A 12,350-nucleotide genomic window follows, 5' to 3' on the forward strand; every position below is an offset into this window, starting at 1 on the left:
AAAAGATCCCTCCAGAACAGGGCTGAATATCCCCTTCAACCCAGCTTGCAAAGTTATATGCCCCAAGCATAGCTATGGATTTAATATTATAATCGCTACTGCCTCTTCATCAAGCTATTTTCTGACATCTCTGCCTTGGCTCAGCATTAATAAATTTTGTAGCTCTCTCCCCTACCCACCGAGGCACTGAGGACTTAACATTGACGTGAGTTTCCCATGCTGCAGTCTGCACAGAAGACACCGCTACATCGCCAGTTGCATAAGAACTCTATCTACGAAGCTACTTACCCACAAGCAGAAACCTTCACCATGCCCATAATCAACTATCTGACACAACAAAAGCCTGTTTTCAGGGGGAAAAAAATGACAAAAATAATCCCCATCCTGCTCCCCCACCAAACTAAATTACAGTCTTAAACCATTTTTGGCTTAATATAATTAATAATATCTATTTCCCCTCTGTTTTGTGATTCAGCTGTTTCCAAAGCTATAAGAAGCACCAACAGTGAATCCTGTGGTGCCAGAACAGCCTGGGGACGGAAATAATCAGCTTGAAAATAAACAGCGTTTTTTTGCAATCAAAGTGCTAATAGGCATGGTAGGCTGGTGGAGAAAAGCTTGAGCAAGGGCTGGATGAGAGGGGAAAAATAGCCTGTCCACTGATAAATCCAAAATACACAGAAAAGCTGGGGAGAAATGACCATTTGGTGTAAGAGAAGTCAAATATTTTTCAGTAGGACACAACCATCCCATAGCAAATCCACCACTGGTTTGTTCTTGCATAGTTTCAGGCACACTGGTAAGTGCCGTGTTGATCACCTGCCTCCCATTTTATCATGACAATATTTGCTGTGGTGTATCTCACCCTCTGCATGAATTTAATCCCGCCATATCCCTGGAAAACTTTCTGGAGTCTAATACAGTAAAAGAGTTTTTACTTTCTCTAAAGTAAGTACTTAAAGCCTCAGCAGCCTCCATTGGGCTGCTACATGATTTGGTATGACCACATGGGTCTGAAATACTTGCTTCACCTGCATGCATATGTCTACCACGTGCTGCCCAGCTCCACCGCTGCTGGCATGGAAAATAAAACGAAACAGGGAGGCAGCATCAAGAGCAAGAGCGCAACCCAGCTGGCCAGTGGCTATTATGCTATGAAGCCAGGTGATTCCCAGACTCCCGATAGGAAATGCTCCCTTGTCAAAACATATACCCGGCAAGAGGCACAGCTGTCATCAGTGCTTGGTCAGAAATGAAGTTTCCTCCCCAAGATGTTTTGGCCTGAGTGCCTGACTGCAGGAAGGACTCAGGCAACTCAAACCAGACTCTTTCATAGGCCTTGAAAGCCACCAAACACCACCATCCCCTGGTTCTGTCCCCTGACAAGTCCCTGCTGAGCAGCACTGAGCAGCATCGCCCCACACGAGTAGAGCTGCTCCGTTGCTACATTTATCCTCCAGCACTGGGAATATCTTGTCTAACACTGGCAATCACCTGCCTCCTCCAAATCTTCTGACTTTTACCCGGCTTGATGGGAGTTGGATGGAGGCAGCACCAGACCCCAAAGCCCAAGGCATGGGAGCGCGTCCAGAGGTGTTTATTTTCGCTGTCAACCTTTCTAGTCTATTTTGTGGCTTTCTATAGCCTGATGATGAATCCTAATTGCTCCCAAGGGGTTTGAAGGGGGAAGCTGGAGGAGAGCGGCAAAACGCCAGTGGGCCATTGGCAGTGGTGAGACGGGAAGGGCGATGTGGCCAAGGACGGTGATGGCGCTTTGAGTACGCCCGGAGCAAGAAAATAAAGAGACAGCAAACAACGACCGAGGAGGCCTAACGGGGACTTGTTTTACTCTTTGACATGCTACCAGCAGGTTTTAATCTCAGAAGAACCAAAATTAAAAAAAAAAAAAAAAATCATTACAATGATTAAAAGGTACGACACATGAAATACTATACTCAAATCATCTGCGTGTCGTTGGCTAGTTTATACAGTAGGCACAAAACAGACCTAGAATCACCTGCAACAAATGTCGACCAGTGTTGTTCTCACCCCTAAACAAGTACCGCTAGCCTGATACTTCTAGTCAGCCGTAGCTGTGTAACCTTTGTGCTTAAATTGCTCGGCTTAGGCCTCCTTTTTTTGGCATTGCTCACCCATGCCGTAAAGGAGTTGAGACTTGTACTGAAGACAGTAATGTAGAGAAGAACAACAACAACAACAAAAAAAGAAAGATTAATTGTACAGTACATACATACAGTATCTTCTAAATCGTGATCAGTTGTTTATTGGTTGGCAAACAAGCTTCACTTTTACAACAAATATTAGTAATGAGGTCATTCAACTGTTGAGACCGTACAAAATGGATCATAAATTAAAAAAAAAAAAACCCAAACAGAAAAAAAGAAAAAAAGAAGAATTCATATTCCGTGCTGCTAATTTACCTCCAGAAAGCCTATGTTACTTAAAAATCCTGTCAAATAAATAAATTTCCTGTTAGGAAAAATAATGAACAGAAGACTTTTTTTTTTGTTTTTAAAAATCACTGCAAAGTACTTTTTAGCTCACTACGCATCAATCAATTTTCTTCTTAACCACTGCAGTACAAGTGCCTAAACCAGGGACCAGATGGAGCTGTGGAGGCCCTTCGTTCCTCCAGGGAAATGGCCGTCTCCTGTAGAAGCCCCACTACAACTATAAAAAAAACCTCTCGGCTCCTGGACATGACCCTACGGCCTGGCTGAGGGGCTGCTTGCCAAAAATGCTTCGCAGGATTATCGTCACGATCGGTTGTGCACTGTCAACGGGGAAGTTTGCCCTGCTCTAGTCTGCCAAAAGTTCTGCTGGCAATACGCTGGCTGAAGAAAGTTATACAGTGAGGAAATAAAAAGACTAACTTGGCTGAAAAGAAATGGTGACGGTGTTACTAAAAATGGTCCTTAGAAAGTGATGCTTGGGGTTTTTTTGTCCAGTGAGATTTTTTTACTGGGATGGGGAGGGGACAGAGGGGAGGGGCAGTGGAAGAGTCAAAACAAAATAAAAAAAAAAAAAGGAGTTATGAAAAACCTTGCTCCTACTGGTAGACAAACTTACAAGACCAGCACAACAGAAAAAAGTTTTTGTTTTTTTTTTTTTTTTCCACTACATTAACAGGGACGCAAGTTCTGGAGGAACAGAAAGCAGACTATATGTGCAATGCTAGTATCTGTACATTACATAGAAATTGTTCGCTTTTCTTTTTCTGCCATTAGTTTTTATCATCCGTTAATACAGCAAAATGTAAAATATGCCTTTAGCACAGAATTCTAGGATTCCCTTCCATCTCATTAAATTTGTTTTTATTTTGTTTGCTCCTGCAGCAAAGGGTGCTGCGGTGAACCCAAGTTGTGAGTGACCAAAACCCATGACGTGATCTGGATTGGTAAGAAAGAGTTTTGCTAGCTTGTTTTTGTGCAGCGCTCCCACCTAGATGCATCATCGCTACTAGTTTCAAATGCACATTTTTGGCCTTTTATTTTTTTTTTTCCCTCTTATATCAGGTCCTCAGTATTAAGAGCAACACAGCATCAAGGATTGTTTAAACAAACACGGCATAACTTGAGAAGGCCACGAAGTGTGCCGTTATCGATCTCTTTCATTAACATAATGAAGTCTGTCTGGAGGAAAGGAGGATGGGGGGAGAAGAGTAGGGGGCAGCAGTTACTGTCCTCTCTGGGCCGGCCTAAAAATTCCAGTAAAAAAAGTCCGAGTTTCCTTTCGAACAGCATGAAGATTTAGGAGTACACACAATATTACCACTGTTTGGATTAACTCAGAACAGTAAACCGAGCGTTACGGAGGGGCTTTTTGATGTCTCTTTGCTTAATTTTTGCTGAATCTTCTATAGACTAGTGACCAAGTGAGCGGGTCCTTTCGCACTGCCATCTGGGGGAGTTCCCTCTTTGTTTGGCGGGACTATAAAACCATCGCTGCTGCCTCGACCTAGCTGGTAGTAAGTGTGTAGCTGATGGACGTGGTTCCTGGAGCCAAGGTTGGGCATGCTTTTGTAGTAAACATCGTCGGCGTCACCGCCACTGCTTTTGGCCGGTGGGGGATCGGTCTGGGTGCTGGCGGTGACACTTTCCGTCATGGGCATGCCGGCCAGTGCGGGCATACTGGTGTAGAGAGAATCCCTGTTAGGCGACTGGAGGTCGTCCGTGTGCTCATTGGTCAGCAAGGGGAAAAAGCTCTCACTGTTGTCTTGCGGGATGCGCCGCCGGCTGTAGAGGTGGGGCTGGTGGTTGTCCGCTGAGTACACCCGGGGGGGCAGCAGCGGGGCGTCCGACTCCTCGTGGATGAGCTCCAGGCCCAGGCTCTCCTCGTGGGTGAAGGAGGTGGCGTCATCCAGCACGATGGCATCATCCTCGCTCCCGCCGCCCACGCTGTTGACGAGTTTGTTCATCAGGTTGCGGCTCTGCTCGCTGGAGCGCTCGTGGTTGTTCAGGTAGGAAGGGATGTAGTTGGAGGTGAGTTCCTTCAGGATCTTTTTCTCGAGGGCGTTCTCAGTGTGGTTGTACCCACGGTCAAGGATTTGCACGCAGTTGCTGAGGTACTCGCCGCTGGCGATGCTGTAGCTGTTGCCGTGATTACCATTCAGTGGTAGAGTATCCGTGACACTTGTATCCCTGGCATTGTTCAGAAGCCCCTCTGAAAAACATTACACAAGAGAGGGTGACTTGTACAAACAGGACACTCACGCGGGACGTGCACACTCAAACCCCCTTCCTAGGCTGCCACGGCTGCTAGGGCTCGGCAGCGAGGAGAGCGTCGCAGCCAAAATAGGAGGGTGCAACTCCAGCTAACCTGCTTATGGTCTTCCTACCAAAAAAATGGAAAATGCCGTCAAGTATATGACTTGATGCGGCAATAGCTGATGGGAAGGAACAACCTCTCCCGGCCAGTACCTCTTACGGCTCTTGCGCTTTATGTATTCTTGGGAGAGCTGAGAAAGAGGTGACCCTGGGCTGGTCCCAATTGCCCTGGCTCCAGGTGCTTTGGAGGAAGGGGGCAATTCCCCCCCAGCTGAGGGAAAAGTATTTGCAGCCCAGGTTAATCATCACCTGAACTGTGTTTGGGAGTGTATCCTTCCTGGAAAAAAAAAGTAAATTTGCTTTCCCCTTTTGCTGGGCAGGCTGCCAGGGGAAAGGCACAAGGCCTGAATGGCAGGATTTGGAGATTAGCAAGGTGGAGGCACAAAGTGCTTCCTGGCCCAGGCTTTTTTGGAACAAGGCTAAATTCCCTACTCTCCCAGCACAAGGCCAAAATCATTTACTCCACACTGGCCAGGTGATTTTCTAACACAACTCATGTTGGAAGTAGTTGCTGTGGGGTCTTGTGAAGCCTTTAAAAATAGCTCCCATTTCACTTGCAAGTTAAAGCAGAGGGTTCAGTGGAAGGTACAGCAAGTACCATCACCACCACGGTACAGTGGGCTCAGGAGAACCTACAACGAGTAATGGGGTCTCAGGGTGCCCCCTGACTAACTATTGTATCTCCATAGGTGTCTCAACACTGCCAACGTAAGGCTAGAGCTTGGCTCTTTCCCAACATGCTATGGAAGATGGTGAGGAAGCGCTTTGAGAGCAATGCAGCACGAATGGGCAAGGGAGAAGAAAATCAGGCCCAGCAGTTAAGCCGCTATGCTTTCTTTTTTGAGGATTACTGGCCTTCTTGGAAGGAGTACAGGTGTGGGGATGCATGAAATAACACATTGACCTTTCAGCTAAGGGCTTTGGGCGTTGCCAAAAAATGGCAAGCAACTCCCAGCAAGGCGCGGTGGATTAGAGGAGCCATTAGCTGACAATTTCAGATGAACAGTTGCTCATACCATGCTTGGTACATGGCATGTGTACCTTCTGAAAATACAGGATTCGGTCTATATCTGTGATGGAGTAGTTGCTGCACGTCAAAGGCTGGAAAGCGCTACTGCAGGCTTTCTTCTTGTTTTTGAGTGAAATGCCAATGTGTTGGTCACCTTTTAGGTTTCTGAAGCTTAGAGGGTGCTGCCATATCCCGGGTTTCCTAACAAACAAGGGAGCTATGCCAAAAAATCAACTAGCCATCACAGACACAGAGCAAAGCCATTTATTTTCACGGTGGAAGCTCTCCAACTGAGTCATGATGCTTGGGAAGTAATGAAAAGTGAGCATTTTGAGGGGAGGACTGTATGTAATGGGTGACGGGTACAACAGCATCTGTCTGATGGTCACACCGAGTAACGTATGCATTGAGGCGCTGAGTGCTGCACTTCTGCTGCCAATGCATAGATCTGGGGTTTGGTGGGGAAATAAAATGGAGGCATCACAGGTGAGAACAGAGTGGGGTCTGCAATGAAACACGCCGTATAAAAATGCCATGACCTCGCAAATAAAAATGTCAAGTTTAAAAAAAAATCATATGCACAGTTATATGAGAAACTATGCTGGGTAAACGATACCACAAAAACAAGAAATAAACAAAGAAAGCATCATCTAACCTCATCTATATATATATGTACACATACATATATATATACATACATACACACGCATACACATATATATACATGTATATTCATATTCTTTTGATTTCAAAACTGTGAGATGAATTTCCTTTATTAACTACATCATCTATATGTGATGCAATAAAAGTGAACTAAAAAAAATTACATTTGATATGCAATGTTTAGCTTTACTCCCATACTTGTCTCTCTGTAGGGCTCTAAACGACAGCATGAAGAAAAGGAAAGAAAAAACAACAAGTAAGCTTACAGCGACAGTAGGAGAAACATGAATAAAAAGCAAATTGATGATATGCAGAAAAGAGAGTTAACGGAAATAATTTTCACTGCCCAGAATACATGAATTTGTTACATGGTTTATTTCAGGTTAAAAATATTGACATTTTAGACAGAAAAATTATTTTGCGCACAATATTCAATTGACTACATCTTTATTAAAAAAATTATCACATTTAAAACTTTTTCCAATGCCATTATAAAACGTTCAGCGTGTAACACAAATCAAGAAATAATGCCTGGAAATTTAAGAAAAGTCTAAAGCTGGTAATGGTCATGCTTGAAAAGACAGGCACTGTCATCGTCACTTCCAAAGTCTTAAACTGAATGGCTTTACTTACTGTTAGTTATAATAACCCCTGGCAGTTGAAACTGAAATCCATTTCCTTGTTAAAAATGTTTTGCCGTCCATCCTTTGTAACAGTGCTTTGTAAGAGTATGACTTTGCTCATCACAGGGCTGCTGGCATTTTACAAACTTTGGTAAGTCTGCTCTTTTTTTAACTGAACACATGGCAAACTATACGGACATTTCAGCAGTTCAAATAACGGCATCGCTAAATGAAGTTATTGAGAAGAAAGGGTTAAAACAAGAAGAAACAGATGAGACAAAGTACTTCCCACTTTTCAATGGTCTGTGGCATGCTGGGGTTTAACCAGAGCTTGTTAATGGGATTGCCGCCTTCTCTTAAAATTAGCTCTCACGAAAGCAGTTAGGCCATTTTGAGAAACTCCTGTGTTGGAGAGACTGAGCCAATGCATGTCCATCAGCTGCCAACGGCGACGAGCGCTCGGCACGTGCTGCGGGGTGCCAGACCCCTCACCTACCATCTCCTCCTTCCTCTACACTCTGTGTCCCATCAATGAATTGCTTTCACCACTGGGAAATAGGACTTTGGCCTTTTAGGGTCTGATTTCCCACCTCTTTCCAAGGGTTTTTTTAGGGCTCCCAGCCCCTGGTGAGTCTCTACCGCAGATGGGTTGACTTCAGCTTGAGCAGAGAGGGTATTTTAAAACACGTAACTGGAGAGGGAAAAAGGAAGGGATGGACCAGATCAGACCCCAGGTTTCTTACAGAGTTCTGACCCTGTCAGTGGCCAGCACCAGAACTGGTAGATGAAGGTACAAAAAAAATCATAGCCTTAGTGATGTGGAATGGGTTAGTCAGCGATGACCCCACCGCAAGGTGATCCCAGCCAAGGCACACCCAGAGATGGTGACATCGTCTACTTTTACAATGCACTATCATCACTTCAGTGTGCTTGCTGGTGCAGCATCCTTAAATCCCAAAGAACTGCTGAGGCCATTAGGCCTGGTTGGTTTTGCTAACCTTCGTTTCTGCTGCAGGATCTCCTAATATTCAGTTTGTAATTGTCCAGGGACAGTAACCAGTTTGAAAAGTAATAGCTATATCAGTTCTATGGTTATTAATTAACTTCCAGCCTCCTGAAAAGAATGGGTTGGGTTCTGCTCTCTCTGAAGTCAATGGCAAAGCTCCAGGGGCTTAAATGGGATCAGTACTGGTCCCGCTCTCTTTCTTCATCTCCCACGGATGAAGCCTGGGAAGGTTCCTCTGTTAGCCATCTGACTGTGTTGCACTGAATAGCACTTGCAAATCAATTACACTATTTTTTGTGGAATAAAATGCTATTAGCTCAGGTAACTGTATCAGAAGCTAGTCTTAAAAATTAGAAGAATACAAGATTATTAAAATGCACATAAAACCTTTTTGTCACATTTCCGCCCAAATCACTTGGGTTCAGTTGAGGCACCCAGACCTGAACATCAGGACTTCTCTTAAGCCAAATGCTGATCCAGCATTACTTGATGCCACTTTAATTAAAAGCCCCCCAGACCTCAATGTTATCATGCAAGAAACGATACAGAACATCAAAGCTCATTTCGACATTTGCAGTACACTAAAGTTCTTAAAATTCAGAGCGTTTCATGTTTAACAGTAACCCTTTTTAAAAAAGCATTTGTGGAAGCAAATTTATTGCACAGAGTTAGCATAGTCTAGGAAATTAATGAACAGCAAAAAGGTCAGACACATGTGCTTTCCTTGTGCTCTGAATAAAAATACCCTAGTGATACAGTTCAATATCTATTTCTATCGTAAACAATATGCTGCCATATTATATATAACTATGGCATATATATGCCATGGCATATATAATGTGGCATATATATATGCCTTACATAACCCCCCCAAAGGGGGTTTTCGTGCTTGCATTATAACCATCATTATTTTCCTTTCCTTAGAGTTCCTCTACTGGAAAGGGATGCCTTCACTGAGAGTGGAGAGCTGACAGAGTGCTGACATACTTGTGCTTGAACGCAGTGTTACGCTGTAGCGATTCAGCCACCTTGCAAGCAAGACAAAAAAAAAATCCCATGGAAGTGGCAGAGCAGGATGGAGCCACCAAGAGACAGGAGCTGGCAGAACTCCACAATCTCCAGCTCCTCCTCAGGTCCTGCTTAAATGCATCTGCCTCTCCCTCACGGAAGCATCAGGACACCAGCTTACAAACATGGTCACTTCCCACAGCCGGAGCAGAGACAAACACATAGGTGACGAGACTGATTTCTACAGCAGAAACCTCCATTAGGTACAACTGACTCTACCTGTTTATTTTGCATTGCCGAAAGGAGGATATGCAAAAGCTTCTAGTTTCCCTACACCTTTTTCTATTTTTTTTGTTGCTTTCTACTAGCACGTATAAAATGTCTTATTGCAAATGGCAAAACATTTCTTACAATATATAAGCTCTGCTCTTTGGAGTTGACCTACACTCCTTGCTTCAGCTGTCATTCTTCTTAGAGATCAAGGGCAGTTTTGCTTTATTTTGCATTTTTTTTCCTGTACAAGCCAGTGCGCCGCTGACCACATTTCTCTACACCATTTCTAACAAGAGCAGCTTTGGTGGCAAAGGCCATTTTAGCTTCACTTACCTTCAAAGGTGTTCCTGTTTCTGAAATGAATGGTTTAACAAGGAAATGCACTGACAACAAAGAGAGGAATGGATACATCTGACAAAATACACACACAAGACCAAAACAATACAAAAGCGAGGAGATTGGAAAAAAAAAAATCAAAATCAAAACCACTGTGAATGCTTTGAGTAGAACTGACAAGGGTCTCTCAAAGTGAATTTGATTGCTCATGGAAAAAAAGCCTTCAGAAAATGGGAAGATGCACTGAAATGAAAGGAAGGGGAGGGGATCTTTTTTTTGTGCCCAATTCCAAAAAAACAAAGTGTGTGTGTGTGGGGAGAGGAAAAAAAAAAAAAAAGGAAGAAAAAAAGGAAAGAAATGGGCCAAAATAAGCCATAGAAAATGGAATTCTCACTAGAAAAATTAGAGAGAAACTCCAGCACACCTTGTGCGTTGTACATGCTGACAGAAGGGTTGTTATAGACCGCCGATTCCCCGAGCAATGTATTATAAGGGTTGTTAGTGCCATGAGGACGAAGCAGAGCATTGGTTATAAGATGATTAGCCATGGCTCCTGGAGCAGCCCGATAGAAAGACAGAGAAAAAAAAAACAACAAAAAAGGTCAATCAGGCAAATGTGGTACTAAAAAAAAGGGAAAAAGAACATTCAGAATGACAACAGTTGAAATAGTCCTGATTATAAGCAGCCAGCTAATTAGACTCAGAAAACTGTATGCCACTAAAGCAGAACAGATGTTACTGACGATGCACAAATCCAAACCAATGCAAAAGAAAATGTATCAGAAAGCAGATAAGCTACATTTATGGTGGTTCCCCAGTCGCTCAGAGTGTAAGCAAGGCTATGCCCACATGCTTGCTACAAAGAAAGAAAGGAAGATGGCAACCTACACAATGTGGGGGGGAAGACTCTCTGGAAAGTGCCAAATGAATAAAAAAAATATATAATGACTAACAGAAAACAGCACATTCAACTCCCACTATGGGCTAGGATCTCTTTTACCGTTCCTTTGCAATACATCTAAAATTGAAAAAGCAGAATTAAAAAGAAAGGATGGAGAACGCAGCCTCTCTGAAGGGTCTTGGAGTTTATCAGAGAGCAGCTGTTTCGTATGTAAGAGGGTGAGTTTGACTTCAGCTACTGCTCTGGTACCACTGTCAAGCACATCCACAACCACCTGAATTCACCCCTGAAGGCGAGAGCACTGCAGCTCCATCGGGTGTTCCTAACAGGAGTGAGAGTGGCCCTGGAGACGCACGTTTCAAGGTTCTCCATTTGCCCTGCCAACACCTTGTTTCCCCACTCCCAGACCTCTTTGCTGTCATTTCCAAGCACTCAGCCAGCAGTTGTCCTCCCGCTTTGGTTTATCCCTTGGAGTTGCAGCCTCTGTGCTTCTTTCCAGGATCATCACATCTTAGCAGATGGCTGCCAAGATCTACCTTGATTCCTACTGTAGGCATCAACCTATGAAGCAAAGCCTTCCCCTCACCTTTTAGCTGACCTACAGGACCAAAACACCCATTAAGCCCTTGCTCCAAATCTCCTCTGGAATCCAAAGAGATGACCAACTCAAAATCTTGCCCCCAGGGCCTTTCCCACTGTCATCACTAGAGACCTAGAGCAGGAATACTTCAAGGACACAGCAAGGTTTTTACTTCCAGGGCTAAACTGTTAAGACAAAACCTTTCCACCAGGAAAGTAAGTCTTTGGTGGGGCAGCTAGAGCTAGCCAGGACAGGGCTGTCAGAGGGCTCAGGTCACCTGGCTGTCACCAACATCTGATAGCCCCAACCCAAACAAGCAACCAAAAGCCAATCCCCAAACCCAGCAATCCTGGCAGGGATGCCTTTGTCAACGGCTGGGGTATGCAAACCCCACTTGGCTCTTTTAGGAGTGAAGGTGGCCCTGTGGCATGGAGGAGGCAGTCTTTGTGAGGCATGTGGTGTGTTGGGTACAATCTCTTCTCTGCAACTCATTACCTGATTTTTCTTTTCTTTCCTTTTCTTTCTTTTTTTTTTCTTTTTTTTTTTTTTTCTTTTTTGATGGAGTTGCTGAGGATACATAAGCCCCAAGGGCTTCTGGCTGGTACAAATCCCCTTAGTGGTGACCTCTCTGAAAGTTCACACCTACTAATTATTTTTAAAAAAGCAAAAACTGGCCAAACCTAAGGCTAGGTGGAGGCCGCCAGAGCTGCTTCCTGCGGTGCTTGTATGCTGGCCTGTCTCCATTTCCCAGGACAGTGTTTTGCCATGTCTGTGCAGGTAGAGGAGAGTCAGACCGCTCTCCTGCCTCTCCCTCATCCTCCCCCAGTCCTTCCCAGCCCCAGGCAGATGGTGTTAGCAGATCACTTAATCGGTCTTTTGAGCACAGGACAAAGTAGAAGGCAGCGCTGTATGGGGGCTGCATGCCAGGGAGGCTCCTTGACACATGCAGCTGAAAAAAAAAGACTTGTTTTCTCTCACCTGATATTTTTGGCTATGCTGATGGAAAGCAAGATGAACTGTTGTGTTTGGAAATAAGGAAACAAAGCTGTCTCCTGTAAGAAAACATTATATGAACGCTTAACTAAGCAACCTTGCATGTAACTA

General features: G+C 44.3%; 1 protein-coding gene across 1 annotated transcript in view; it reads right to left on the minus strand.

Moving 5' to 3' along the window:
- Nucleotides 1–1,823: 1,823 nt before the first annotated feature.
- The window catches only part of ADGRL3 (adhesion G protein-coupled receptor L3), a 514,733-nt gene continuing 504,206 nt past the window's right edge, over nucleotides 1,824–12,350 (minus strand). The window contains exons 26-28 of the mRNA XM_074866987.1: nucleotides 10,190–10,318; nucleotides 6,718–6,735; nucleotides 1,824–4,683 (exon numbers count right to left, since the gene is read on the minus strand). Of these exons, the coding sequence (XP_074723088.1) occupies nucleotides 3,878–4,683; nucleotides 6,718–6,735; nucleotides 10,190–10,318 (953 nt within the window). The 3' untranslated portion in view covers nucleotides 1,824–3,877. The remainder of the gene's footprint in view (nucleotides 4,684–6,717; nucleotides 6,736–10,189; nucleotides 10,319–12,350) is intronic.

The sequence above is a fragment of the Strix uralensis genome, chromosome 4 (genome assembly GCF_047716275.1).
Source record: "Strix uralensis isolate ZFMK-TIS-50842 chromosome 4, bStrUra1, whole genome shotgun sequence".
Classification (NCBI taxonomy): Eukaryota; Metazoa; Chordata; class Aves; order Strigiformes; family Strigidae; genus Strix; species Strix uralensis.